The sequence below is a fragment of the Pezoporus flaviventris genome, unplaced genomic scaffold, assembly GCF_033815535.1.
Source record: "Pezoporus flaviventris isolate CSIRO_AGI_PZ_B2104156 unplaced genomic scaffold, CSIRO_AGI_Pfla_v1 ptg000001l, whole genome shotgun sequence".
NCBI classification, from domain to species: Eukaryota; Metazoa; Chordata; class Aves; order Psittaciformes; family Psittacidae; genus Pezoporus; species Pezoporus flaviventris.
Window position 1 is genome coordinate 38510590 of NW_026892549.1, and position 25961 is coordinate 38536550.

Genomic DNA, 25961 nt, shown 5'->3' on the forward strand with positions numbered 1-25961 from the left:
TGATTTAATGACTCTCTTGGATATCATAGAATCATAGAATAGTTAGGGTTGGAAAGGACCTTAAGATCATCTAGTTCCAACCCCCCTGCCATGGGCAGGGACACCTCACACTAAACCATGTCACCCAAGGCTTCGTCCAACCTGGCCTTGAAATCATCTCGTACTCTTCTCAGGTAAAAAGTTGGGTAACACATCTGAAGTCTGTTATGCAGAAACATCTGTGTATCAGGTCACCTGTTGTGTAAAGTTAGCTCGGCATTGTCACTGTAAGTAATCAGGACAGCCTGGGATATGAAGTCTTAGATTCCAGTCAAGTCTAAATCCCAGGGATAAATCTTGACTAGCGATGAAATGTAGCTGATTTATCATCCTACAGCCGATCAACATGTGCACATATGTGTGCTTTCACACTTCACTGCCTCTTCATTTATCTGTGAATCTCAGTGGTATTTTTTTCTACCTGTCAGTTTTATGGCATCTTTTTAGCAAGTAGTTCAAGGTGTTTTATAAACAAGGTAATGAATTAATTCTCCCAGCATCTTTATGTAGCAGATGAGATATACCAATACCTTATTCCCATCTTTAACAAAAGCTGAACTATGGAGAGAAATTTGGAATTTTTTTTTTTGATCATATAGTAAGTTAATAAAACAGCTAAATCCAGAATTTAGGACTCCTAACTGTTTGTTCTCTGGTCTTGGTCACTTTCTACAACATATAATGGAGAACAAACTACTATGCTTTGGGGCAGAAGGAAGTGCAATTGTTTATTTTTTAAAGGAAAATTTCAAAAAAGCAGAAACTTTAAAGCACTGCTGGCAGTAGTATTGTCAGATTACTTGCACTAAATAGGATCTGAATTTTATTAATTCCCACCTAGATGTAATTATCTATTTTCAGTATTGAAGGATGTCCCAGTGCAGCTGGTTATGGTGCAGTATAGAATATTCTTGTCTAATATACACTTGGTAAAAGAGATAAAGACATTTACTCTGAATTAGTTAGGCATACTAGTATCATGTTTTGCTGTCCTTGGTTATACTTTGAGACTTTCTGACTATTGCACTGTGGTAACAACATGCCTTTCATTCAGCATGTTGCATGCATAATATGCTGGTCACTGCACAGTGCTGCAGAAGTTAAGGCAACTTGCAGTAGCTCATTTCAGCTGCATGGTTTCTGCTCTCATTGGATGTGATGATAGTGCCATCACCCTGCTATGCTTCATTCTGCAGAGTTTATAATGAATTTCCTGCCTGTCTGGAAGATTGCCTACTCTTTCCACATGGCCTTCTTTCTCACCTCCTTTCACTCTTCTCCGGGTCCTTTCAGAAGCAAACACAGCACATTTTTGGCAATGCTCAAACAAATGTAAATAAGCATTTTATTCTTCCACCATCCCTCTCTCTTTATCTCTCTTCCTTCATCTCTCTTTTCTCCCTCCGTCTCTGGTGGAAGACAAGTGATCAACTTGCCAAGAATTAGTGTTATCCAAGAGCCCGGAGTTGTGCCAGCTAAGTTGAGAGAAAGGAGTGTAATCTTACCCGAGTCAGTGTATGGGCCTGTTGCTGATAGCCTTCCAAGTACTGCTTTTCTCTTGCTAGATATTTAGACAGTAGAGAAAAGAAAAACTTCTTTATTGTTGGTGTGATGCAGCTCATTGTCTAGTAGTTGTTGAAAATGTGTAAATTTTATTCTGAGTGTTCAATTACAGCTGCAGTAAAGTAAGTACAGAATTACCTCTCCCAGTGACTCAGACATTGTGGCAGCATTCCTGAAAGTCTACCCCACAGTTCTCTAAGAGTAGATTCAATCTTAAGTGGTGAATTTCTTTTCATTTGCCTTCATCAACCACAATACTTAATTCAGGATACTAAACTGAGATCTTTGTGTGGCCAGGTGCATGACCCTGCTTGGGATGCATTTAACAAGGGAAGAGTACTTTCCATGAGATTATATAGTTTTGTCCAGATATCAGAATCTCTCAGGACCTCAGAAAAATTGCTACAGTCCAGAACCTATTTTCAAAACCAGAAGCTAACATTTTGTTTCAAATAGTAGAGACCCAAGAAATGCTGACCAGTGCTCAAAGAGGTAGAGCACTTGCAGCTTACAGTAATTTATCCCTGTGAGATCAAGTCCAGCTGTTTCAAGTCAGATAGCCAAGAGTCAGTTTCCACTATTCATTATGAAAAGCTGGGATTTAACCACTGGAGAGCTTTGAAAAATTCTAGCAAGCACATTTGGAGATTTAAGTGCCTGATTACCTTTTTGAGTATCTGCAACTAAGATTTGTTTGCATATACATCATATACACACTTTCTCTTCATGTAATCCACTCTCATGTTGCTTTTTCCTGTCTATTATTTGTGTAGTTGGTTAAAATGCTTCTGTCAAATACTTTCAGCAGTGGAATTGGTGGAAAGTTGTTTAACCTTGCTTGCCTCCTTCCCTTCCTCCATCTCTGTAAGAATTTCTGTCTGTATTCTGCTTACTAACCTTAGGATTTTTCCCCCCATTTCAGACTTGACATGAAACGATGTATTCTGAGAGAGAAAGATTATTTACTTTCCTCCATTTTTTTATAGTTTTCTGTATTTTTCATTCAGTTTCTGCTCAGCCCTACATGCTTAGATGTAGCCTTAGCTCCATCTGCACACCTACCCTCCACATCAGGTCACTGACCCCTGTTAGGAATGCTGAACAATTACAGGGGTCTTTATGCAGCTTTAATGGAGAGTTCCAGTCCTGCCCTTAGTTTGCCAGGCATGAGCAGGTTAGAAAGAGATCTGCTTTTTCATTGAAGGCTTATTTCCCATATCTAATACATAGCAGATGACTTATTTGCACGATGAAACTGCTTTAGGAACCAGAAGCACTGGTTTTGGCCTTGCTATCTTCCTGATATTTTGGACTTCTGCGGGAACAGACATCTTCATCTCTAAGGCTGCTGTTTTAACTTGACTGCTGTGGAAGGTTCCCAGAGGTCATTTTGGTTCAGTGAATGAAAATGTAAATAGAAACCTATCAAAACTGCATTTACAATTCTGAAGGATATAAGATTTTACATGTGAAAAAAGACAGTTTGTGGATATAAACAATGGTAGCTTTACACACAGGAGTTGTTGATTTCAAGTTTGAATTTGTTATAGTGGTTAGAACTGAAATAGTAACTGGTGAAGTAAAACAGTGCTGATGACAGCTGTGTTTTGATATGCATGAGAGCACCTCCTTGAATTATAAACTGGGATATCGCTGTGCCATGTAGAGCTACCATTGGCAGAATAAATTACACAAAGCTGAGACTGAAGAGTTATAGCTGTGATGGAGTTTTTGCAAACTGGAAAACAGTTTGTTTTTCTGATGTTCACTTCATTAAGCAGAAGACGGTGTAGAAACACTGCTATATAGTAAGGTTATAAAACATATACTTCACAATAAATTACGGAGCAAACATGCAGTTTAGTGTAGGAAGGCAAAAATAAAAATGTAGAAAATTTATTATGAAGTGTCCTACAAGTATTAAGGCCGGTGCATTAGCAATCACTGATTGATTTTTTACCAATGCTGTTCATACACATAAATCATCACCACTAAATATTGTGTTCTGGGTTTGCTGTCTGCAAATAACTTCTTATTAATACTACTTGAGCTGATTTTTATGTTCTTGGAAAGGATTGTGGGAAATGTGTTTGCCCGTTAAGAAGCTGAGCCAAATATCTCTCTTTTCAAATGAGAGCTGTGCTATTCTGAAGCCCTTGAAGGACCTCAGTTGCATCTCCTGCCTTCAGACAAAACTGGTGCAGCCCAAGAGCTGTACAGTCGTTTGCTTGATTAAATGTGCCATCTAGTGGCTAGCGGTTGATAGTTAATTTAAAAAAGAAAACATAAAGCCAATGGACTTTATAATGCATATTTACACCAGCAGGGAAAATGGTTGGAGGTTGATAAAGCCTTATATTGCCTTCTTTTTCTCTCCCCAAATAATAGGCACTCATAGAGCATTATTTGTTTCCAAAAATAACATTGTTTCAACTCTCTGTTGAAACTCTCTGTTGAAACTCACTCTCTGTTCTCAGGCTGTTTGCTGAGGTCCAGATTGAAATCATCCACTATGGCAAAGTCTTTGGGCTAATTAGAATTGGAAAAGTTAATGTGGTATTCACAAGCTTCAGAAGTCATATTGCAACATCACTGTTACTGCCTGCATCTGAAATGTTGTTTCTCAATAACTCGGTTCAAATGTCTAGAACTGCCAGAATTTCATAGAATCACAGAATGGTTTGGGTCAGAAAGGACCTCTAAAGATCATCTAGTTCCACTCCCTTCACCACAGGTGAAGGCATCTTCCACCAGATCAGGTTCCTCAGAGTTCTGTCCAACCTGGCCTTGAATGTTTCCAGGGATGAGGCATCTACCACCTCTCTGGGCAACCTGTTCCAGTGTTTCACCACTAGATCTCTCCTCTTATTTTAAAACTATTGCCCCTTGTCCTGTTGCAACAAGCCCTATTAAAAAGTTTTTTCTTATCTTTCTTATGAGCACACCTTAAGTATTGAAAGGCCACAATAAGATCTCTCATGCCTTGCTGCCCACATGTATCCCTATTGTCCACCTGTCCTTTATATTACCATTAAATCTTGCTCTTGCTTGTACCTAAGCGGTGTGAAAATTGGATTTAGTGCAAAAAATGGTGTCATGGTTTAAGCCCAGCCGGCAGCCCAGAACCATGCAGCCACTCACTCACTCTTCCCTCCTCCCACCCGCTCCCGGAGGGATGGGGAGGAGGATCGAAAGAATGTAACTCCCACAGGTTGAGATAAGAACAGTCCGGTAACTAAGGTATAACACAAACCACTGCTGCTACCACCAATAATAATAATGATAAGGGAAATAACAAGGGAAGAGAATACAACTGCTCACCACCCGCCGACCGATACACAGCTGAACCCAAGCAGTGATCTGTCCCTTCTGAGTAACTGCCCCCAGTTTATATACTGGACATGATGTGCTGTGGTATGGAATACCTCTTTGGTTAGTTTGGGTCAGGTGTCCTGTCTCTGCTTCCTCCCAGCTTCCCTTCCTCCCTGGCAGAGCATGAAACTCAGAAAGTCCTTGGTCAGAGTAAACATTACTGAGCAGTAACTAAAAACATCGGTGTTATCAGCAGTGTTCCCAGGCTGAAAGTCAGAAACACAGAACTGCACCAGCTACTAAGGAGCAGAAAAATGACTGCTACTGCTGAACCCAGGACAAATGGTCACCAGAGCTATCCAATACTTCAGTGGTTAGTGCATGTACCCAGGGTTCAGCACCTCTACCAGTTGATTATTTTGACTTTATATTCCTGTTGGTGCTGAGGTTTTCACTATATAAGCGTCTATGTGGGGATACTCAGCCAAAGTCCCCCATTGTTAGAAAATCCCACAGAAGGCTGAATCCTGACACACATGTGCCATTGTTTCACATGCTGCTGGAGTTTCACTTCAGTTGAGCAGTCTCAGGCTATTTTCAGTTCCACACAGCACATCACTCAAATTGCTGATACCAAGAGGGCAAAGACATCCATACCTGTGTACACTGAAATAAACCCGTCAGCTTTGAGGTTGGGTTTGGGAGAGAGGGGTTCAGATGCAAGACTCTTGAGGATCATTCTGAGGTTTGCAAAATTAAATTAAACACTGAAAGCAACATTTTTATGTTGTTTCTCTCTGGAGACACCCATGGGATTCAGTCCGAGTCACTCAGAACAAACTGTGTGGATCATATCTAATCAAGTACTTACCTTGATTTTAAAAGGGATTCTTTTAGATTGTTGGTTTAAGGAAAGTGTTACTATTTTTCTGTCCGTTTCTGTTCTAGGATATTAAACACAACGTTGTTTGAACTGTTTGAAGCTCTGGGCAATTTTCCTGCCTTGTGGGTCTTCAACGTGCTGCTTGTGATTCTTCAAATTCTGCACTGTTTTTGGTCTTACCTAATCATAAAGGCGGCCTACAAAGCTATATCAAAGGGCAAGGTAAGACAGCATGGTTCTATAGGATTTTAGTGTTTTCAGTACCAGTACAGGGTCACTGACTTCGGTTACTTTTTCTTTCTAATCCATAACACATTGCTGAAGACAGATGTTTTATGTGAACTCTTCTTTCTTTCCATGGTAACTTTATTCCACTTCTTCTAGCAAGATTATACTCTTTATAGTGATTGTATTTTATGTACTTCCACAGTTCTCTTTTATAATCCAGTACACTGAACCAAACTACATTAGGGAAATTGGATTAAAAAAAGAAAAAAACCCAAGCAAACTGCTTTCTTGGAGCTGCCAGTTCTGGTTTTATTCTTTATAGTAGTTGTTAGCAAAGTGTTAGTTTTCCAGCTGGTAGTGATAGCAATACTATTAAAAGTTGGAAATCTATTGCCTTTGCTAGTGGCAAAATTACAAATCACAGCCTCTTTGGGGTTTTGGTGGTAATGGTAGGTTCTAGGAAGGGCTACATGTGTTTTTTTCCAAGAGTCCTACAGCAAGACTATTTGGGATAAAATATAGTGTCTTGCTGCCATTGTTACATTTGTCAGGAAGATAAAATTCACAGAAATACTAGCCCCACTACAGTTGCCGTGCAGATATGATGCTCACATTTAGATGGTAGCACTAACACTTAGAGATCATGTGAAGTGTAGGGCATTTTGTCCTTAAAGAGTAGAGCTAGAACTCATGAGTAGATGTTTTAGACATGTGACCACCCCTGAAGTGAATGGGATTGTTCTGCAGAAAACTGCTTTCTATGAATGTACTGGAGAGCTCAGCCTTGCCTTGGACGGAGCCCAGAGTCTGCCACTCGCTCTGTATGGAAGACAGTGCATTCATGAACTGTATTTTGCCTGGAAGCCATACTTCACTCTCCTCTGCTTTTAGCTATTATTAGCCTCAGATGTCCTGTCTGAATTACACCAGTGACTTCAAAGGGTGCTTCATACTCTCTCTTACTCTGCTTGTTTATCCTTTCCCTTGTGCTGTGCTGGAAGGCTGGCAAGTGGAACCCCTTGCATGTAAGTTTCTTTAAATTTACTATGCTAAAAATTTATTCTGCTCAATACTGGTGTTTATGGTTTGTTGCTTTTTTTTGGTTTTAATTTGTAGTTTCTGCTTCGTATTTTTATCAATTTTTTTGTGCTTAAATATTTAAATGAAGGCTGTCTTTAAAGTCCATTTTTACTTCTTGTGTATGTGTTGCCCAATACCATTCAAACTCATTTTATCTGTAGCATTTGGGTGGTATTATGTTACAAATCTTTCTACAGGTCTATACCAGCAGCAGCTGCTCTGTCACCATGCGGGAAGCATACTTCAGAGCATAAGTCCTCTGTTTTGTAGCTCAAACAAATTTAGGTTTTACAAAAGTGGTGAGACACTCAGAATAGGACAGTGACCAGGTTAAAGATGCAGATGTATGACATATACACTGAAAATTCTTCCTTCAGATCTTACTTCCTCACTTGCAGCCCCATTCTTTTCATTCCTGCAGTAAAATAAGCAGTGTTTTCGCAACACGTTACAAATAATTTACAGTAGATCTTCATTCTAAATTATTGTTTTATTTTTGTATTACTAGTATCCACCTCTGGAACAGCTCAGCTGATAAAGCAATTATCATGAAATTGTTAACTAGTCCTGATCATCTGTTTCTTACTCACTGTTATGCTTAGGAGTTTTATAAACCTAGAGATGTATTTTCTAGACTCCTGTAGAAATTAGTCCAGTGGGTTCTTTTGAGGATAAACAAAGAGAACCAAGTACTGCAAGATGTGTTGCATTCGCGCCAGGTTTTAGGTCCAAAGACCCTGGTGTGTTGCTGCATTTTAAAAGTAAGGAGAGCGGATCAGATACTTAAAAGAAGTGGCTGCAGCATAGAATCTTCTTCGGATTGTTTGGCTTTAGGGCAGAACCTTAGCAGAATTCGCAGTGAATCTGATATATTAAGAGAATTTAAGATGACACAGAATTTTTCAGTCATCTGGTCTGCCCTGTGCTGATCACAGACACTCAGTACCCTGTACTCAGCCCATTCTCTTCTGTCTGATAAAAGTATAATTCTCAGTGTATTTGTGTATCCCCAACAGTTTGAATATTGAAGTCCCTTTATAAGAAAGAGACTGAAGTAATCTCTTAATTGAAGCTTTGTAAGTGTGAAATCTAGTTTCATATTATCAGAATTTCAGACTTGCTAGACATTGACATTAAAAACTACTTGTTAGGAGAGATACGGAACTGTGTGTTTCTTTTTTCTCTGTTCCCAAGCAGAACAGTCACTCAGGTGTTACAATATTGCAGGGATACATTGGGAACCCCAAAGCAAATGGCTGTTTCTGAGGTGAGAGCTGGAGAGCAGAATTGTCATGAGGGCTTTCAGGAGTAGAGGAGGATTACTGTAAGAAAAAAATACATGCAGTGGCCCTGTTCTTTAAGAGGTTTTATTTCTTTGGGAAAAAGACTTGCTGTGTGTTTTGCCCCCTTATGTCCATTTGCTAAAGTCAGTTGTAATTGCCCGATGAGGCAACTGGCACAGCATGGATGTGAACAAATTCTGAACAAATTAGAAGCTCAGCTATACAAATGGGTAGAAGCAGGCATGGATAGCTGCATCTTTAATGCTGCATGTAGCTTAGACTTTAGGCCTCTTTCCATTGATGTTGTTTTTTTTTACTTCATCTGATGCACTCTTAACAGGTTTTTTATGATCAGGCTGGGTGAAGATCTGGGTAATGGTACCTGACTCCACAGCTGACCCTACTTTGAGCAGGATGCTGGGCACAGACTTTCTGAGGTCTCTTCTGACCTGAGAACCTATATATATAATCTTATAGGTTGGCAGTGCTACTGTTACCTCCCTAGGGAAAACATCACATTAAAAAAAGGGCAGGCAAGGGGCAGGGCCTTTTGTTTGCAGGATTTTATTTTCTGTTGCCCCGTTAGCTCTCTTTAACTTGACTGTTGTTGGCTCCCTCATGTTTTTGCTTGTTTTGGGTGCATCTGACTGAATGGGTTGAAGCAAAGTCACCTCAGGGATTCAAAAGGGACTCATCTCTCAACCTGAGTGAACTTCCTCTGTGACCTTCAAAGAGCTCGACAAAGTTGGATAGTGGACTCAACCTAAGGAATAGCATTCATCTAGTAAATGGGTATAAACTGGCAGGAAAGAAGTCAGCTGGAAAGTAGCAAGAAATCCCTAGCAATTAAGGTCAGTCTGTTTCTGAAACAGTTTTCCAGTCACATGATGAGGCAGTCAGTTACACTGCTCAAGTATGTTTGTGGTTCCTGTGATAGGGACTGAAGTGGACTATGTCCATGGTTTCCAAGTCCCCTTCTCACCACTTGCCTGAAGTTGCAGACTGCAGTTACCTGGTGCGGTGAGTTATGTTTCAACCAGTACTCCCGTCTCCTACTGCCACTTGTAGCACTGTTCCCTGGAGCCATGTGGCCTCTAGAGAATGAGTTGGGAGGTGACAGGGAGGAAGTTGAGTTTAATATTTCTTATTACCAGGTCAAAAAGAAGCACCCCAGAGAAAGAACAAGAAATAAAGTTGTAATAGAAGGGCAGAGAGACAAGGGCTGGATTGAACTTGGGAGCTTGGATTGTTGGTTACTTCAGCTTGTTCAAAAGCCTTTGCCTTGAGCGCTGTGTCCTCACCAGGACATACTACCTTCAGTGCACCAGTGCAAAGTTCTCCCTCTGCCTTTGCATATAGCATATGTGTGTGCAGGCATCTGTGTTTGACGTGAGTCCAGCCAGGCAAAGGCAGAGAAGTGCATCAAAGATGAGATGATTGCCTTCAAAGCTCAAATTGAAAAATGTTTGAATTCCCAGATTCTCTTGAAAAGAAAGCTCAGTTTCCTTACAATGACCTACTGCTTGCTTCTTTGACAAATTCTGCAGGTAGCAAAGGATGACCGAAGTGACATTGAGTCAAGCTCAGATGAGGAAGAAACAGTACCTCGTTCAAAGACCCCACACAGCGCTATCTCCACTAATGGGACCAGCGGTGCCAACGGGACAAACGGGTATCTCACTGGTGGCACTTGCTCAGAGGAGCATTAATCCTTGAGTTCAATCATGAGACACGAACAGAAAGAACTGTTTGCTACTGGAAGTAAATTATAAGTTGTGAATGCGGTTTCTTCATATATCTCAGCGTCAGAAAAAATTAGGAGTATCAAAGCCTTCTGGTAGCGCACTGCCATATTTCCTGTTTGTGAATGAAGACAACACGCCATTCTGTATACGTAGGCATGCTGTATGTGTATGTAACTGACACAATGGGAGCAGTATTTTCACTTGTACTGTCTTTGAAATATTATTTATTTTGTATTCTTTTGGGAACTTCTGGACAAAAGGGAATATCCATTCTCAAACTTTATCTCTTGGGATTCTCAGTAGTGAAGAGCATTACGCTCAGATCTCTTCTGTCCATTCCTGTTGCTTTTGCCAAGTCTGCTATAAGTAATAGTTGCTTGATTTGTTACTTACAGTAAGATAGAAGATAGCTTTATATATTCTAGATCTGCTTCAGATATTTTTGCTATATTTGTGTTTAAAAGTGCTGGTATTGAAATTGCCTATCAAATCACAGTGGCCATTCCTCCAACATAAAGTTTTTGAACACTGGATTGATATATTAAATAGTAGGTAATGTGGTCAATTAGCAATTTGGGGAAAAAAAACTGTGGTAATTGTAGGATATTATTTTAGCATAATTTAAAATTCAGTTTGGTGGTTAATTGCATTAGAAGTAGACTTGATTTGTCGTGCAAATGCCCAAAAGCATTGATGTCAACAGTTAGGATAAACTCATTCTCACTTTCTTCTTTTTTTCTTTTTTTTTTTCCTCTTACATTTTTTGACCTCTGCAGATATTAGTGTCTTTTTGCAGAGATTCCATGTTGAAAGTTGTTTGTTCAAGTGCACCATTGTGAATCCAGACCTCACTCCTATAACTGTTCTTGCATGTTCAGATGGATGAGAGCAGGGGTATAATGGAAAAAACAGCAGATGACAGGTTCATTGCTTCCTTGGACACAGTACGGTCTAGGTATTGTTCTTATAATTACATCACTTTCTTGATAGGGTAACGAGAGAGAAGGCAGAATGTCATACATTACTAGAAGTAGTGTATTCTAAATTCATGGAAATTTGAGCAAAATTCACTTAACGTAAATCACAGCAAACTTTGAACACTCAGCAGAATTTCATCACGTCTACGAATAAAATAAGGGTGTCTGTAAAATAATTTTGCACTCCTTTTTCATCCAAGATCTAAAAACTGTGTCCCAAAGAAGACAAACTAGGACCCAAAATAAACATCTTTTTAAACATTATGTACACACTTCTTCCAGTCTCTAGATCAAAGTTTGATGTAGGATGCTAATCTTGCCAGGACACTTTTCTGGGATTTGTGACAACAGTGCCAAAAGTAGGTGAGGTTCTTGGGTAACAGACTCTATGCAACCTACTGTTCAACAGTATTGTGTATGTGCACACAGAACCAATGTGCTTACAGACCAAAGACTGTATATATATATAAAAAAAAAATTAAAAAAAAAAGGAAATAAATGTAACATTAATGTGTAATAATGTGTCTTCTATATACAAAGGGATTGGAGTGCTGTGTTCAGCTGGAAATCTGACAGGATATCTTTCTGATTCCTTCCACCTATGCAAATAGCAAAATGCAGATGGTTTCTGATGCCATAAAACACGTTTGAAGGCTCTATTTTATACAACTCCTTTGAAGAAAGTTGTGTTGCCACTTCTTGCTTTTGAAAAACTGAGATTTGTCACTCTTGAAAATTACTGAAACCTCTATTATCCATAGGGACCTTGTGTGTTACCAAAAAATGTGCTAAAAGTAAGGGCAGAATGGCATGAATGAAAAATGTACCTCCACTTAGGTGGAGATAAAGATAAAAAACCTGAGAAATTGTAAACCATGGAAGAAGAGCTGTCCAGATTTACTTCCTACAGAGCATCTTTTGAAAAAGCCAGGTAAACTTGAAATTCAGCAATTGCATAGCTTATATGAGTATATCTGATTGAGCAAGGGAGTCTTACTCAAATCTTCTCCCCCAAAAGTTTCTCTGCCTCTGTTTTTTTCTCATCTATCTCCTGGGCCTCTGATTTCTTACAGTTATCTGCAGGGCAGGTTATACATGTGAAAATACACTGATTGTCATGGAAAGTATTTGAAGTGGCAGTTGTTTAGTAATTGTCAAGATGATACCAAGATTTTAAACCAAAACCATCCTGGGATATTAGTGAATGAAAATAATAATTTCTGAAATATGACCTGCTAAGAGGGTAATTGAGAATAGCAGTTTAAACACACCTCTTTCATGGTGTTGATTACTACTTCCACTGGACCATTTCCCTTCTTCAAAGCTGGTTACAAAAATGGCATTCTGGCAAAATATTTTGTCTTACATGGGGATAGAATATTGTTCTGAAGTATCAACTTAGACAACATACAATACATAGTACTACCATGTTGTTTATACGAGGGTAGAGAGCAGTTCCCAATTACAGTCTGTGTGCAAGAGGCAGGAGACCTTTGGTCCTTCTTGGTCCTCCCCAGCTGTGCTCTATAGTGTTGATTCAGATGTGCAGTCAAAGCTACAACCCTTGAGATGATTTACCGTTGCTGGGTACATATGCTGTTAGTGTGTCCTCGCTGTTACATAGTGCAACTTGAACTGAAACTCTTTACTTGAGGTTTAAATTCAGTTGCATTTATGATGCACTAAAGGATGTATACAGTTGCCACGGTTCAGCTGAATCCCAGTGACTTATCTCCTATAAACCTGGCTTTTCGGAGTCCATTCTTAGCAGCCTAGAATAAACTTAATTACAGGTATGTCTGGAAAATAGGTGAGATGGGAGATTCAAACACATTTGGGGAAATGGGATGAGAGTGAGGAAGCACTGAGAGCTTCACTAAACTTTCAAGCTGCAGGGGTTTTTATGAATATTAAAAATCACACCTTTTTTTTTTTTTCCCAGTGGGAAGGACCAAGTGTTTTAGTGATCATAAGTGGCAGTGTGTTTCAAGTCATTATTTTAACCAATAGATGTCAAAACTTCGGTATCATCTTCCAATCTGCAGAGAGAATGTCATGCAACTGTTTCCTTTTTCAGTTGAATTTGCTTCTTTGCAAGGTGCTTTTGAAGGCCATCAAGTATTTAGAGGATAATTACATATATTCCAGGCAATTGATTGAAATTACTGTGATGGTTCATGTTAAGTGCAAGATCTTAAAAGGTTCTGTGTATTTGTACCTTTTGTAGAATTGTCATTTTAGTCATTTTAGAAATGAGGGGGTTTATTCTATAACCTATTTGTCTTCAACTTCTATGCTCCCTTTTTATAGTCCAGTACATGACACAGTGGTTGAGATGTTGAAGTAGAAAAAGTAAGACATGATATGTAAAGTTTATTAGTAAATAGTAAGAATTTGTCAATTCTCCCTAACCAGCCCAGAATAAAGTAAGATTCAAGTCTCCCTTTGTTTAGCATTTCCCATATTGGAATATTTTGTATCTCCCCCCCAAAAAAAAAGGAAAGTGATGTTTTGGTGGTTTGGGGTTTGTTTTGGATTTTGTTGTTGTTGTTGTTGTTTTGGTTTTCAGAAAAAGCTAAAAACGAACATTGCAGAAAATGGTAGGAATATGTGATCAAACAACAAGGGTGGACATTGGAGTCTTTTGGATCTTGATCAATGTTAAATAGTGCTAGTTCTAAAATACCAAAGTGTCCTGTGCTCTTTCCTTGTTGCTGTTTTGTAGTTTTTTCTGTGTGTTATTTAATTATTCCGGCAGAATTGGAACAGGTGTAACAGCTTCACATGCTTCTGTCTCAGCCTCTGACCAATCTGTGCAACCATCAATGCCAAATCCTTTCTCTGAGGTGCAAGTAGGTGCACTAAAGCTTTGCTTACTGTGAAGTGATTCTTGTCTTAAATCAGTTTCAGGTGAAAATCATTTTCTGGTTCTGAACAGGACACAAGGGCGAAAGCTGTTACCCTGCAGTAAATGTCAGTGATGATCATCACTGGTAGATTTAGACACCGTGTGTGTTTTATACAGGGTATTCTAGTAGGAAGCCTAATGCCTGTTTCATTCATCTTCTCATTACTGCAGCCTTCTGTATTCTCAGAGAAATGCGGGCTGCCACTATTTTCTATAGTTGATGCTTTGTTATTTTTTAATCTCTTTGCTACAGTTCTTTTTTGTATGTCTCTTGTTGTCTACTTGTTGTGACATTTGTGCGAGAGGAGCTATCAAATACTTTTTACCCTTCCTGTAATGCAGACCCTGTTAGGCCTAAGTGCACTGTTCTGCAAACTACAGTTGCCTTTAAACCATAGATCAAAACCAGTTTGTATTACTTGTTTTGACTGGTTTTGTTTTGGAACAGGGACCTAATGTGAACTTCAGTAAGACAACCTTATTCATTTTTTTCTTTTCTTTTAAAAAAGCACTTACAGAGGTTTGGAAAAGAGGTGTAGGTGTATGACCTTCAAATTGTAAAGATTTCTGATTGTAGTTGCAATGAAAACACAGAGTTTGTGTCTGTAAAGAACTCTCAGTCTTTGAAATTGCTTTTAAAAAAAAACAAAACTGGAGGAAAAACTACGAAATTATGTTTTGGAGCTGTGTCAATGACTACACATGTCAGGCAAAAGATAAAAATTATTGTCTTACATGACCTAAAATGATCTGTGAAATGAAACACATTTTCTGGCTTCTGTTGAGCTTCAGCTTCTTGCAGTCCTGGGGTTTAACTTTTATACATGAGCTCTCATACCATACTGTGCATGTTGACTGCCTGTTGCAAGTCAGGGTGAGGCAGATGACACTATTTCACCTGTGTTTTCATGACAATCCTGTGCTTGAGCAACTCTTTCAGAAATGCAGTGAATAGGAATTCAACTGTCCCAGACACAGTGATGTGCTAGCTAGAAGTCCTTTCATGTGTAGCTGTTGTGTAGAACTTTGGGAGTTATTTTGTGTTTAACTCGGTTTGGTTTGGTTTGGTTTTTTTAAATATGGAAAATAATGATTCCTCATGAAATCTCTGGAACCAATCAGTATTGTGGGCTATTTTTATTTGGAGACACTTTCATAATAAACTTAAGTATTAGGAATGTAGTGTCAGTTTTCTTATTTCTGTGAAATTCAAACAATGTTTTCCTTGGCTTTAGCTCAAAGATTGTTATCCACATTGCAGACTCCACCACTTTTGGAGCAGATCCACATATGTCTGAGTTAGTCACTGCAGTATTTTGTGTTATTTCTTATATAAAACTGTAACAGTAGGTGTTACAGAGTGGTCAGAGTTTCTTAAAAGTAAATGTTCATTTAGATGTTTCTGGCTAAACTGTCCATCTGCAAAGCAGCACCTATTAACCACTTCTGGAAGCGAGAGAAGAGGGCCACTCTTATGTAGTGGTTCTCCTAAGGAAAAGCTGCAGCTTTTGATTTTGCCAAGAGAAGCTGCATCTTTCAGACTGCTTCTATTAGAGTAGACCAAATCTGCTTGCTTAATTATGATAGGATTCTATGTTTTTTCATTACTATGAAAAGGAATACAGGTTTTGCTTTGTATTTTTTTTAAACAAGGAGTTATCCATGTGTAGCAATGCACTGAGCTGGAGTTGCTTTCATACACTTGCCAAAGTAAAGCCTACAAAATACGATTGTCAGTCGAGCTCTGATGCAGCATTCAAAGATGATGAAGAAAGCACTTAGAAATGGAATGCATTAAAACATTCCTGCAGCTTCAGCAGAAAATAGATGCAACAGTTCTCATAAAGCAAATACTGATAATGTAAGAATCTCCACTCACCAGCTGAAGTTTTGTTCTGAAGAGAAGTAAACCTGGGAAGTTGCATTGTGTTTAAAAAACTAATTACTGTAGTTATGAATATGTCTCAATGATAATATATATAGAGAAGCTTGTAGTGCATTTAATACGGCATTTAAATTCTGTATTGAAGAGATTTATTATGAGATTTAATTATGTGGTGTCTTTTGCTTTCTATTCTGCATATACCCCTCAACTTACATACCACAGGGAGAGCCACTTTGTACAGAAGATGGCTTGAGATAATGTGAAAAAGAGCGAGAATTTTTTGATGTACTGCCTTTAAGTCTGTTAAGGTCCCTCTGTACAAGAAACACAGTGGTTCTTAGAAGATGATGACAGGTGGTCTGTGCTGCTTTAGAAGAGCTAAAAGGTGATGGCACAGTCTACTGTGATACAGAAGGTGAGTGGAAGGAATCCAAATGTTTTAACTGTGCCAGATGGGCAAATTGCCACATGGCACGGTAGCTCCTCATGCTGTGATGAACAGAGGCTGGGATTGTGTAGGAGGGATTCTCATTCCATACTGTTAGTCCTGGCTCTGCTAGTGTGGGTGGAGGGTTGCTGTTTCCATAATTGCTGCTGTGGCTTTTGGTCATCTTTGTGCCCCCTTCTGCAGGATGCTCGTCTTGTCCCTTGACAGATTTTACACTGCCTGCCTTTGTCATTGGCTTACCTTCTTCAGTGGATTTCACAGAGCAGGATGCCAGTTTGTGCTCAGGTATAGAAGAGTGCAGGGTGGTTGTCATATGGTTGTCGTAAACCCACAGAGTTCTCATGCTGGGGAATTTTAGAATGTGAACACAGAAAGTATGGGTGATGCTGAATGTACTTTGGTATGTGGAATAGGTGTGAAGCTGGAATGCACACTAGGCAAACATGCCATGTCTAGACTTCTGACCAGTTGCTGCCCTTCCTCATAGGCTATAAAATCCAGAGATTACAGGTCTGTGAAAAGTGAATTCCAATAATCCAAAACCTATCTGTGAAAAGCAAGTTGATAAAATGAAAACTATTCATTAACTAGCTAGAATAATGGTGTACTTAAAGTGTGTGCCATGCCAGGCTCATCTCTGCAGAGCTTTCCCAGTATGAGACAACAGTGCCCACAGGAGGCTCTCTCTTGCGGGGAGCAAGGATAAGGCTCACGCACCTTCCAGCTAGTAGTTTAGAAGGCAGCTTTATCACTATAGGATAAAATACACTTAAGGAAGGTGTTTTATACCAGTCTTCAGCCCCGAGTCTGCAAAACCATTGATGATGCTTGTAGAGGGATTGCCTGAATGCAGAGTTGTGTGCAACACTGAGGTGTTTGTAAGGTTCTGACTTTCAAATACAATTGTTTAGATGTGACACAGCACCATCAGCTTTTAGTCACTTGAAAGTGCAATATAAAATTAGATATTGCAGCATAGTTGATTCTTGTAGTTTTACCTGCAAGAGTAGCATGATCAACTTACAATGTTAGTTTTATAGTTCACTAATTAGATGAAAAGATAATGTACTTTTTAATGCTGCTTGCTGGTAACATATATTCCCAAATTAATACCCTTTCCTAAACATCTGAAAAACAGCACTGTACTTCCGATCAAAGTATAGAAAATACTACACAGGTTATTTTTCACACCTTCCAAAATGGGACTGAGCAAGGCTCCTGTACAACTGCATGGCAGTAGCATTTTTTGCTATATTTAGGCAACTTTATGCAATGTCCCCACATCAAAAAATCATTCTGAATTTCAAAGATGGAATGTGAACCTTCTGTAAATAAAATTGCATCCGCTCCCTCCTGCATTAACCTAACTAGCAGCTTTCTGTCCTGTGTCTGAGCTTCTTTTAAAGATAACCTCCCCTTTTATCTCCCAGTAATAGTGATTTTAATTACTGTTGCTCTCCTAAAGTAACCTTGAAAGAGCTGCTTTTTACCAAAAAGGCTTGCTATTTTACAGTTAAATTTGTGTGGTCTCTCATCTAATTTTAACTTAAACTTAATTCAGCCATAGTAGATGTTAGTGTATCTCATTTTTATATGCAGTTTCTCACTGAACAATCTCTGTGGTGAGATGAGTGCCCATAGCTGTTACTTTATGGGACAACCTAATCCATATGCTAGCTCCAGAAAAGGATTTGCACATTAGTAGTCTAAATTGCTTAAAGGTCCAAAGTTTGGTCCTTCAGCCGTGTTGAGGAAGTGATGACCCGAGTTGCGGTACCCCCCGGACCGGCTGGATGGAAAAAGGAGCCAGGACTGCTGTCCAGACTAGAAGAAGCTTCCACCGAACAAAGAGCATGAGAATCATTGATACTTCTCATAGTTAAGCTATGATGGTCTTCGTTACTCTAACAACCAGTCCAAGTATCCAGCACAGACAAAGCTATTTTGCATGGCAGAATTCTTATATAAGAACTCATCTGTAAGATTTGACAGGTAGCTACTATAAAATGCAAACTACATGATTCAGGAGAGGAAAAATGGATTGCTAGCAATGACATCAGCGGCCACCAGGATAGGATTAACGCATGATCAAAAGCAAGATTGGATGCAAAATTTTAATGTTTATTCTGCACCAACCGATACAGTTGAGAGATGATAGTTGAGAGAAACTTCAGCAAGAGCAGCTGAGGAAAGCACACCAGCTTTCTCATGTAAATTGCATGAGAAATTGCATTGGCTGCAAATTTGGTATTTTGATTCATTGCGATGCCATTAGCAGAGTACTTACTTAGTAAAAGTGGTCCCTACTGTAATACAGTCCCAAGCAGACTTTTCAGAATTATGGGTGATCCTTAGAGAAGTCTGGAGCCTAAAATGACAGGTAATTGCTGCAGAATTACAGTTGATAGCATTGAGGATTGCATATCAGAAGAGGTATTCCCCCTTTCCTTCAGAAACATGATTTTATCAGATGACTTGTCTGCCTTTGCACTGAGTAAAGGAAAATGCAGGCTAGTAAGTCATGCGGATACTGAAGACTAATGTTAAAGGAATACAATTACCAATTTGATGCATTATTTTTCCATTAATGGGGCTGTGTCAGGCACGGAGTTAGACAAGCAAGTTTATCTCGTTAGCTTCATTTGGAAAGTTAAGTATTAGTTACTTGCATGGGTTTTTTTAAATCTAGCAGGTAAACATGTACCTGAAAGTATTGTGCTTTAACTTAGACAATATATCTGCCACCCCTGAGGTCACCACTGTTACCACTTCTACCTGCTTAGCCAAAAAGTTAACACATGCAGTCTGCTCTTAAATACCTGGAATCCTTTATGATAGATGCCATCAGTGTAACATAAGTGTAGCATGCTTTTAACCCAAAACAATAATGATGTATAGCAGGTGTTCATTCAACAGTACTATTTCTCTGTCAAGCCAGTTAGTCCAGCTGGAGCTGTGGTGGGGAGTGAAGAACTGAGCCCATGATCCAGTAGCCAGTGCAAAAGAATCCATTGAGGCAACTCAATCAAAGAACATGTTTCCATGTAGAGAATTGTCCATTTAACAGTCACAAATGAGGTATGTCAATAGCAGTTAGCATTGTTCAACATGCTGTGACTGAAGAGGAAGGAAATCAAATTAATTGTATCTTCTTTCAGTTCATCGTTTCAGTGCATAGCCACCTTAATATATACATAAGGTCATACAAAAACCTACTACACATTTGCATTGGTTGGAACTAGTTGATCTTTAAGGTCTCTTCCGACTGTTCTATGATTAAATACTATTTTTAGTGTAGTCTGTCAGTTTCCCTCACAACTTCTGAACCTGTTGCTCAGTAAGCCCAGATTTGAAAAAGAGATTGTGTTGGAGCTATCAATCACTGTTCTTATAGTCTACTACAAATCATCATCCAGGTAAAAGAAGCACAAATCAATGCTCCATACTGGAAGCAGTGTAGGCTTTAGCAGCAGCCAAGCAGAGACTAAACTAGCATAACTCAGGAGTGGCACTGTCTCTCATCCATGAGGGAGACTGTAAAGAAGAGCTGGGATATTGCAGTGAAGAGAATGGAACCATAGAAGGACAAAACCACAGATCTATAGGAACTCAGGCTTTATTGCCTCTGCTTCTGGTGGAACAACTTGTTTCTAAACTCAAGATTCAAAGGGTTCTTTGTGTATAATTGTTAGTGATGCAGGACAGTAAAGGATGAAAAGATGGACTCTCACTGTTTAGCAAGGAGTTATTACCCTCAGTCCTTCAGGCATACAATCCTGTTTCAGCAGTAAAACCTGATGTAAGTGGATTACAACTATGGCTTTCAAAAAAGGTAAGAGTACTACCATAATTATTTAGTATTGTTTATTCATATTGTTAAAAAATGCACTGTAATCTCTCTGTGGGACATGTGATTTATGTGTGCATGTGTTTGTTGTACTGGGTTCAGCAGGGCTTTTAAAAAGTTATAAATCACTCACAAATGAGTTCACAGTGGTTTCAGTGTTGCAATGACAGGACTAATTTAGACAATTTCAAGGTATTGACTAAATTCACAGTTTATTGAAGCATTAAAGAAGACTGTAACAGCACAATTGGAATATGACAGAAGCACAGCATAAGTTCCATGTCTTTTGTAATTTTCACCAGTGTAGCCAATACTTGTTTACTTGCTTTTCAAAATACATCTAGCAACATCCAACAGCATTTAGGAAAAATGTCAACAAACTCAGCCACCTCCACTCTTGGTTGAGTAGGCATGTAATAACCGTTTGGCTAGCCATAAGGACTCCCGCTAGTATACAAACAGCAATTGTGATTAAATTCACTTAGTACATATATTAATGTTATTTCAGAATGTACTGCCAGTATTTAGTAATTCATATTTTAATTTTTTACATTATGTTTCAAGACAAATTTGCTGAGGTGCTGAGCACCAGTATGTACAGCAGTTTTATGTATGGGCAGCATTAGCTGATGGCTCACACATTTCAAGCTTGACTTAAGTACAGATCAGCAGTTTGAAAGGGAGAGCAAGGTTCAATGGATAAACTGATTTATGAAAAAAAAAAAAAAGCCTTTACTGACCTTCACTAAAATCTATGACTGCCTTAAAATAAACTTTATCCTGCTGCTAGAGCACTACCACCAGTTGGAGGGGGCTGGCTGATGGTGTGTCATGGTCCCTAAGCTGCATATTTCTTTTTTGTGCAAGAGCTTTCCCATATGCTCTTTAGGGCATTACAGTTGGTATTTGTTTGCTAATCAGTACTCTAGGGGTCCCAATAACTGTATCTATCTATCTGTATAGCTGCATCTATAAGCAAACATAAGCAGGTTTACTATTCAAATTCCAAAAGAAGCTGTATACGTTTAAACTACACACAATAAACATTTCAAACTTTATTTCTTGCCTTTGGCATATGCACAGAAAAAGTTGCAGCCAGGCACACTATCTTTTCTAGCAAATACTTCCTAGGAATGTAAATTCCAGTGCAGTGGTTGTCAGATATTTTATGTTCTGTACATAGCAGTCTTAGCACAGTAATTTTGTTAGAAATCAAACAAAGACTCATGCCTGGGATGAACAAGAAAACAAAATGGCAGTAAGCCTGAGCATTTGTATTTGTTATTCAGGGTGTGTTTCAATATTTTAAGGGTTATTTTAATTTAAAAACTGTTAGAATTTAAATACTTTTTTACAGGGTCTTCTATGTGTTGGATATTTTTAACTCTTTACATCATTAGTTTTCAAGTTAAGTGGTCTTCTACTTCACTAGAATTTTCAGTACTGAATTTAGTAAGATTTTATTTGAACTGCTGTATTATCAATTTAAGAGTTTTCTGTCATATTGCAGTTATCTATTTAACTATTCTGTGGAAAGGAAAAGGCTATAAAAAGAAAATAGAAAAAGAATAGTTCTAATCAAAGCTGAGTACTATGGCAGTAATACTCTTCTTCGTAAGCTGCAAGAAGCATGGATCTATTTGTAACTACTATATTTTATACTTCAGGTTTTGCCTTAAGATTTGCGATGACAATAAATAAGGCTGTCACTGCAACATGCTTTATGTAGTAAAGGAAAATGAATAGTCTACTCTAAAACATGCTAAGGCTGGTAATCTTATGAGTGTTACTTTGCCACTGCAGTTGAAGTTTAAGGCTAGCTCTTCTGCCCAGCTAGGTGTTTTTTTCAAGAATAGCATGTACATCAAATGGTTTTGTTACTAAAACACAAACAGGCACCCAGACAGGAACAGACAGTAAAATATATAGTTTGACAGACAAAAAAAATAAAAATCATGATTTACATACATGAAAATGAGCCATAACACTGGCAAGTACAAGATAGTAAAATTTAAGTTAGTTACCTATGACACAGGTAACTGCACTAATGGCTGAGCTCCACTGCATCATTTTGGTAGGTTTCAGGCCTATTCCAGACACATACAAACCTGAAAGATGCTTTTATGCACATATTACAGAAAATACTTTTTAATGTCTTCCTGGGTTAGCTAAAAAGAGATCATTACATCATTATTTGCTGCTGGATCAAAACATACATGACTGGAGCCATTCAGTTAAGCAAATAACTATACTGTTATTTGAAGAATGATCCAACATGTCTCTCCATAATAGTGGACTAAAATACCATTTTCATTATTTTTTTATTGAGAAATTAGACACAAGTAATTATATACTTCCACAATAGAGGAAGACTGCTGTACATCTAGAGAGGTATGTGCTTGTTTTATGTAGACTGTTTACAAGATAAAGCAACAAAAGCTTTTCTGATGTTGGCAACCATTACAGAAAAATTGTTAGTTTCTCTCACTTTGAGCTGGAGCTCTGCAATACAGTCCAGAGGAGGATTACAGGAAGTCACTAAAACAACATGAATTTCCAAAAGATTAGACTACTATAAAAAAACTGTATTAGTGTTTTTCCACACCTATGAAATACAAAAGCAGTTTTTGTATTTTTTTTGCTTCCTCATTAGCCCATTAAATCATTTTCTTTCGACAGACAAAGCCTCAAACACCACACAATTATTTTTTCCTAAGCCTCCCATCCAGTGCTGTGCTCCTGCTTGAATTGTTACAGCAATTCCCAGTAATCCATAGCCTGCTCAAAAATTGAAACACATTCCTTAACATCTCTGTTGCTCTGCAGGAAGGCAGATTGGAAACCTGTGTAGCCCAGCATGTGATAAACTTTTAACTTCACAGTTTAGACTTGAATTAATATAACCAGAAACCTATACAGTCCAGGGCACAGCAAAGCAACAGTAATATTTGTCTAGACACTACTCAGCACAGTGCTGAAATTACTGCTACTGTTACTCCTAACTGAAGTAAGATCCATGTTGCAAAAACAGCTTTAAGAGCTAAAAGGCCCCCTTACAGAGGGGGAATGGTGGATTTCAAGTTTTAATCTTTCTCCTACATCAAACAACTGTAAGGGCTCCCCTCCGCTAACAGGGAGCCAAGTTTCTCCTGCCTTCTAGACCAACTTGAACTATGCCTGTCAGCATAAACACTCACTTTAGCATTAAGGGAAGAAGCAACAGACTACAACTGACATCTGTTTCTCTGTGCATCTCTCTCCTGGCTTTGCTTGACATAGAATAAACAGTGACTCCCCAATTGGAGGGAAGTGAAGCAGTTGTATTTTCATACACATTAACAAGAGAAGCTACATTTTAAAAAAATATTACTATTGCCAAATTTATCACTCAAATTGGAAGATAAAGGCTACAACTAAATGGCACTTCATTCCCCTCCCACCCCCTCCCCCTTTTTTTCCAAATAGGGGCATCAGAATCTGCTTAAATAATTAAAATTCACATACCTTCATAATCTCCTTGTTCATTTATGGAAAAGGTGCACACATATGGTTTGTCAGGATCTTTATGGTCAATATGTCTGAATATAAACTGTAATTGTTCATCTAAAGCAAATACAAACACCATTAACCTCTGCTGGAGAGTCACAATGATGACAAAAAAAACATGATGTGAAGCTACAATTTCTATTAATATTCATAGAATACATATAAGTTAAGCAACCCGAGTCTCTCTGAAAGACAAATGCATTTTAACATACTGTATTTTGCCATTTGAGAGACAGTGGTAATACCTGGACTAAGACAACTCTTCAGTTGTCTAAGCTAGGATGTTCTTCACTGCACAATCCAACATTAACCATGTTGTCTCATTGCACATGGAAACTTACTGTGCGTTCTGCGTATCTCCAGTCCAAGCCTCTCTTCATAGAATGCTTTCAACTTGCATAGTTGTTCTTTTCTCTCTTCAATGCTTTTGGAATTAGAAGCTATTGGTAGAATTTTAAAAGCCACCGTGAATACCAAAGTAAATGTGAAACAAGCACATTAAAAAAATGTTTGTAACAGTAGAAAAACCTATCAAGAACAAAGTGTTGAAAACAATTCCTCCTCTAATCAAGAAAATGCATTCATCCTTTGCTTGCTTACTTTCCTTCTTCATCTGTTCCTTAAGCTCTTGGACACTGTCAGTCAAGTCCTTGTTTTGCTGCTTTTCTTGATTAAGCATAGATTTTATTTCTGTCAAGTGCCCTTCATTTTCCGATATGCTTTCACTCAACTGGAGCATCTCTGAAAGGAGGCAAGTTGATTAATTAGATCACTGATATTTAGTACTCAATTATATAGTTTGAGATTACTTATTTGAATAAACCCCAGTTAAATGCATGCTACCTCAGATGAGGAGTGAAGTCACCATAATTATACTAAAAGCATCAAATAAAAGCTGAAAGTTACTCAGCAGAGAAGCTACTGAGTAGCAGGTTCCTCTGATACTTTAATTGGATGTAATTTGTTTCTGGTGCCAGCATTATACACATCTTCAAAGCACGAGGATTGTGGATCCTGTACACAGGCAAATTGACAGAAAGCGAGGAATAGGAACACTGATAGTAGAGTTCTGAGGTTTAACTACAGATTCAAAGAAGTTAGTCCTACATTGATAGACTGACTATATTCTATTACCAACATGGAAAAGGTGTAAAAAATCCTCACAGTATTTAACTTTACTAAGTAATTTAACTTGTTTTTCCTATTGCAGTCAACAAGTTCCAATACTTTGTTGTTTTAAGTATGTAGGCACCAAGACCAGTATACAGAAAACTTCTACTAGACCTTTATTTGCATCAGAAATGAAGTTTTCCAACAAATTGCTTTTGACTTGCAATTTACATCCTGTAAACCAAATGTTTGCTTTTAATTCTACTTTCATTCTGAAGTTGTTTCCTTCCTTTTAAAATGGGAAGTTAAGCATATTATTCAGCTGTGTTAATTTTAGAAATATTAGACACAATGAATCAAACACCATACAGTACCATTGCTATATTCCTGAATTTTATCAATCATCAGGTCCATTTCTTTCAGCTTCTTGGACCATTTCTCTGCAACAAAAAATTATTTCAGTTACCTGAAGAAGTATGATAATTTGAAAAAAGCAGAGGGAAGAGGAACATGGAGCCTTTTTACCTGAAAGTGCTTTTACGAACTCCCTGCATGAATCTCTTAGTGCTCGACTCTGAATGATTTGGTCACTCACAATGCTTTGTAATTCAGTGCAAAACTCTTCTATTTCTCTTTCGAAGAAAGCTATTTCATCTTCTCCCTTTACGTTGGCCATCGTGCTACAACAAACATGTCAGTGAGTAAATACAGTACCAGAACGCCCAAGCCAATCGCAGCAGGTTACAATTACAGGATAAAACTTCAGGGCTGGTTTTATCCCTTCAGGTTGTTAAGGCCTCTGCCCGTAGGTTGTTTTTGTTGTTACCGTTACAATAAGCACTTAACAGCGGGAGCAGCGTTTCTTCTGCTTCTCCACCAGCGATGTGTCAAGAGGAGGCAATTGTGTTCGGGATTGTCGCTGTACCAGCAGCCGCTCCCGGGGGCCGGCAGGGCCGCGCCGCGCCTCGCCTCCACAGGGGCGCTCCCACCCTTCGCTGTTCTCCCGCGGGGCTTACCGCCTTCTCTGTCCGACCGGCTGACAGCAGCAGCCGCCCCTGTGCTGCAGTACGGCGGTGCACTGCCGAGCCGAGCCCTGCCTGAGGACTG

The 25961-nt window shown here is 38.7% G+C and overlaps 2 protein-coding genes across 8 annotated transcripts in view; one reads left to right on the forward strand and one right to left on the reverse strand.

Moving 5' to 3' along the window:
• CERS6 (ceramide synthase 6) overlaps positions 1-13613 on the forward strand; it is a 122654-nt gene extending 109041 nt beyond the window's left edge. For 5 of the 7 annotated variants that reach the window (XM_061452647.1, XM_061452679.1, XM_061452630.1 and 2 more), the window contains 3 exons: positions 5863-6019; positions 7027-7050; positions 9936-13613. In XM_061452647.1, coding sequence (XP_061308631.1) covers positions 5863-6019; positions 7027-7050; positions 9936-10097 — 343 coding nt within the window. In that variant the 3' untranslated portion in view covers positions 10098-13613. The remainder of the gene's footprint in view (positions 1-5862; positions 6020-7026; positions 7051-9935) is intronic. The other 2 variants (XM_061452656.1, XM_061452640.1) reach the window with 1 other exon arrangement.
• An 8969-nt stretch (positions 13614-22582) lies between these two features.
• On the reverse strand, positions 22583-25901 carry SPC25 (SPC25 component of NDC80 kinetochore complex). Its single transcript, XM_061452881.1, has 7 exons — positions 25871-25901; positions 25380-25534; positions 25229-25294; positions 24345-24485; positions 24086-24184; positions 23703-23801; positions 22583-22736 (listed from the first exon to the last, which is right to left on the reverse strand). Exons 2-7 carry the CDS (start codon positions 25528-25530, stop codon positions 22603-22605), a joined length of 690 nt encoding a protein of 229 aa, XP_061308865.1. The 5' UTR covers positions 25531-25534; positions 25871-25901; the 3' UTR covers positions 22583-22602.
• Between the last annotated feature and the right edge of the window lie 60 nt (positions 25902-25961).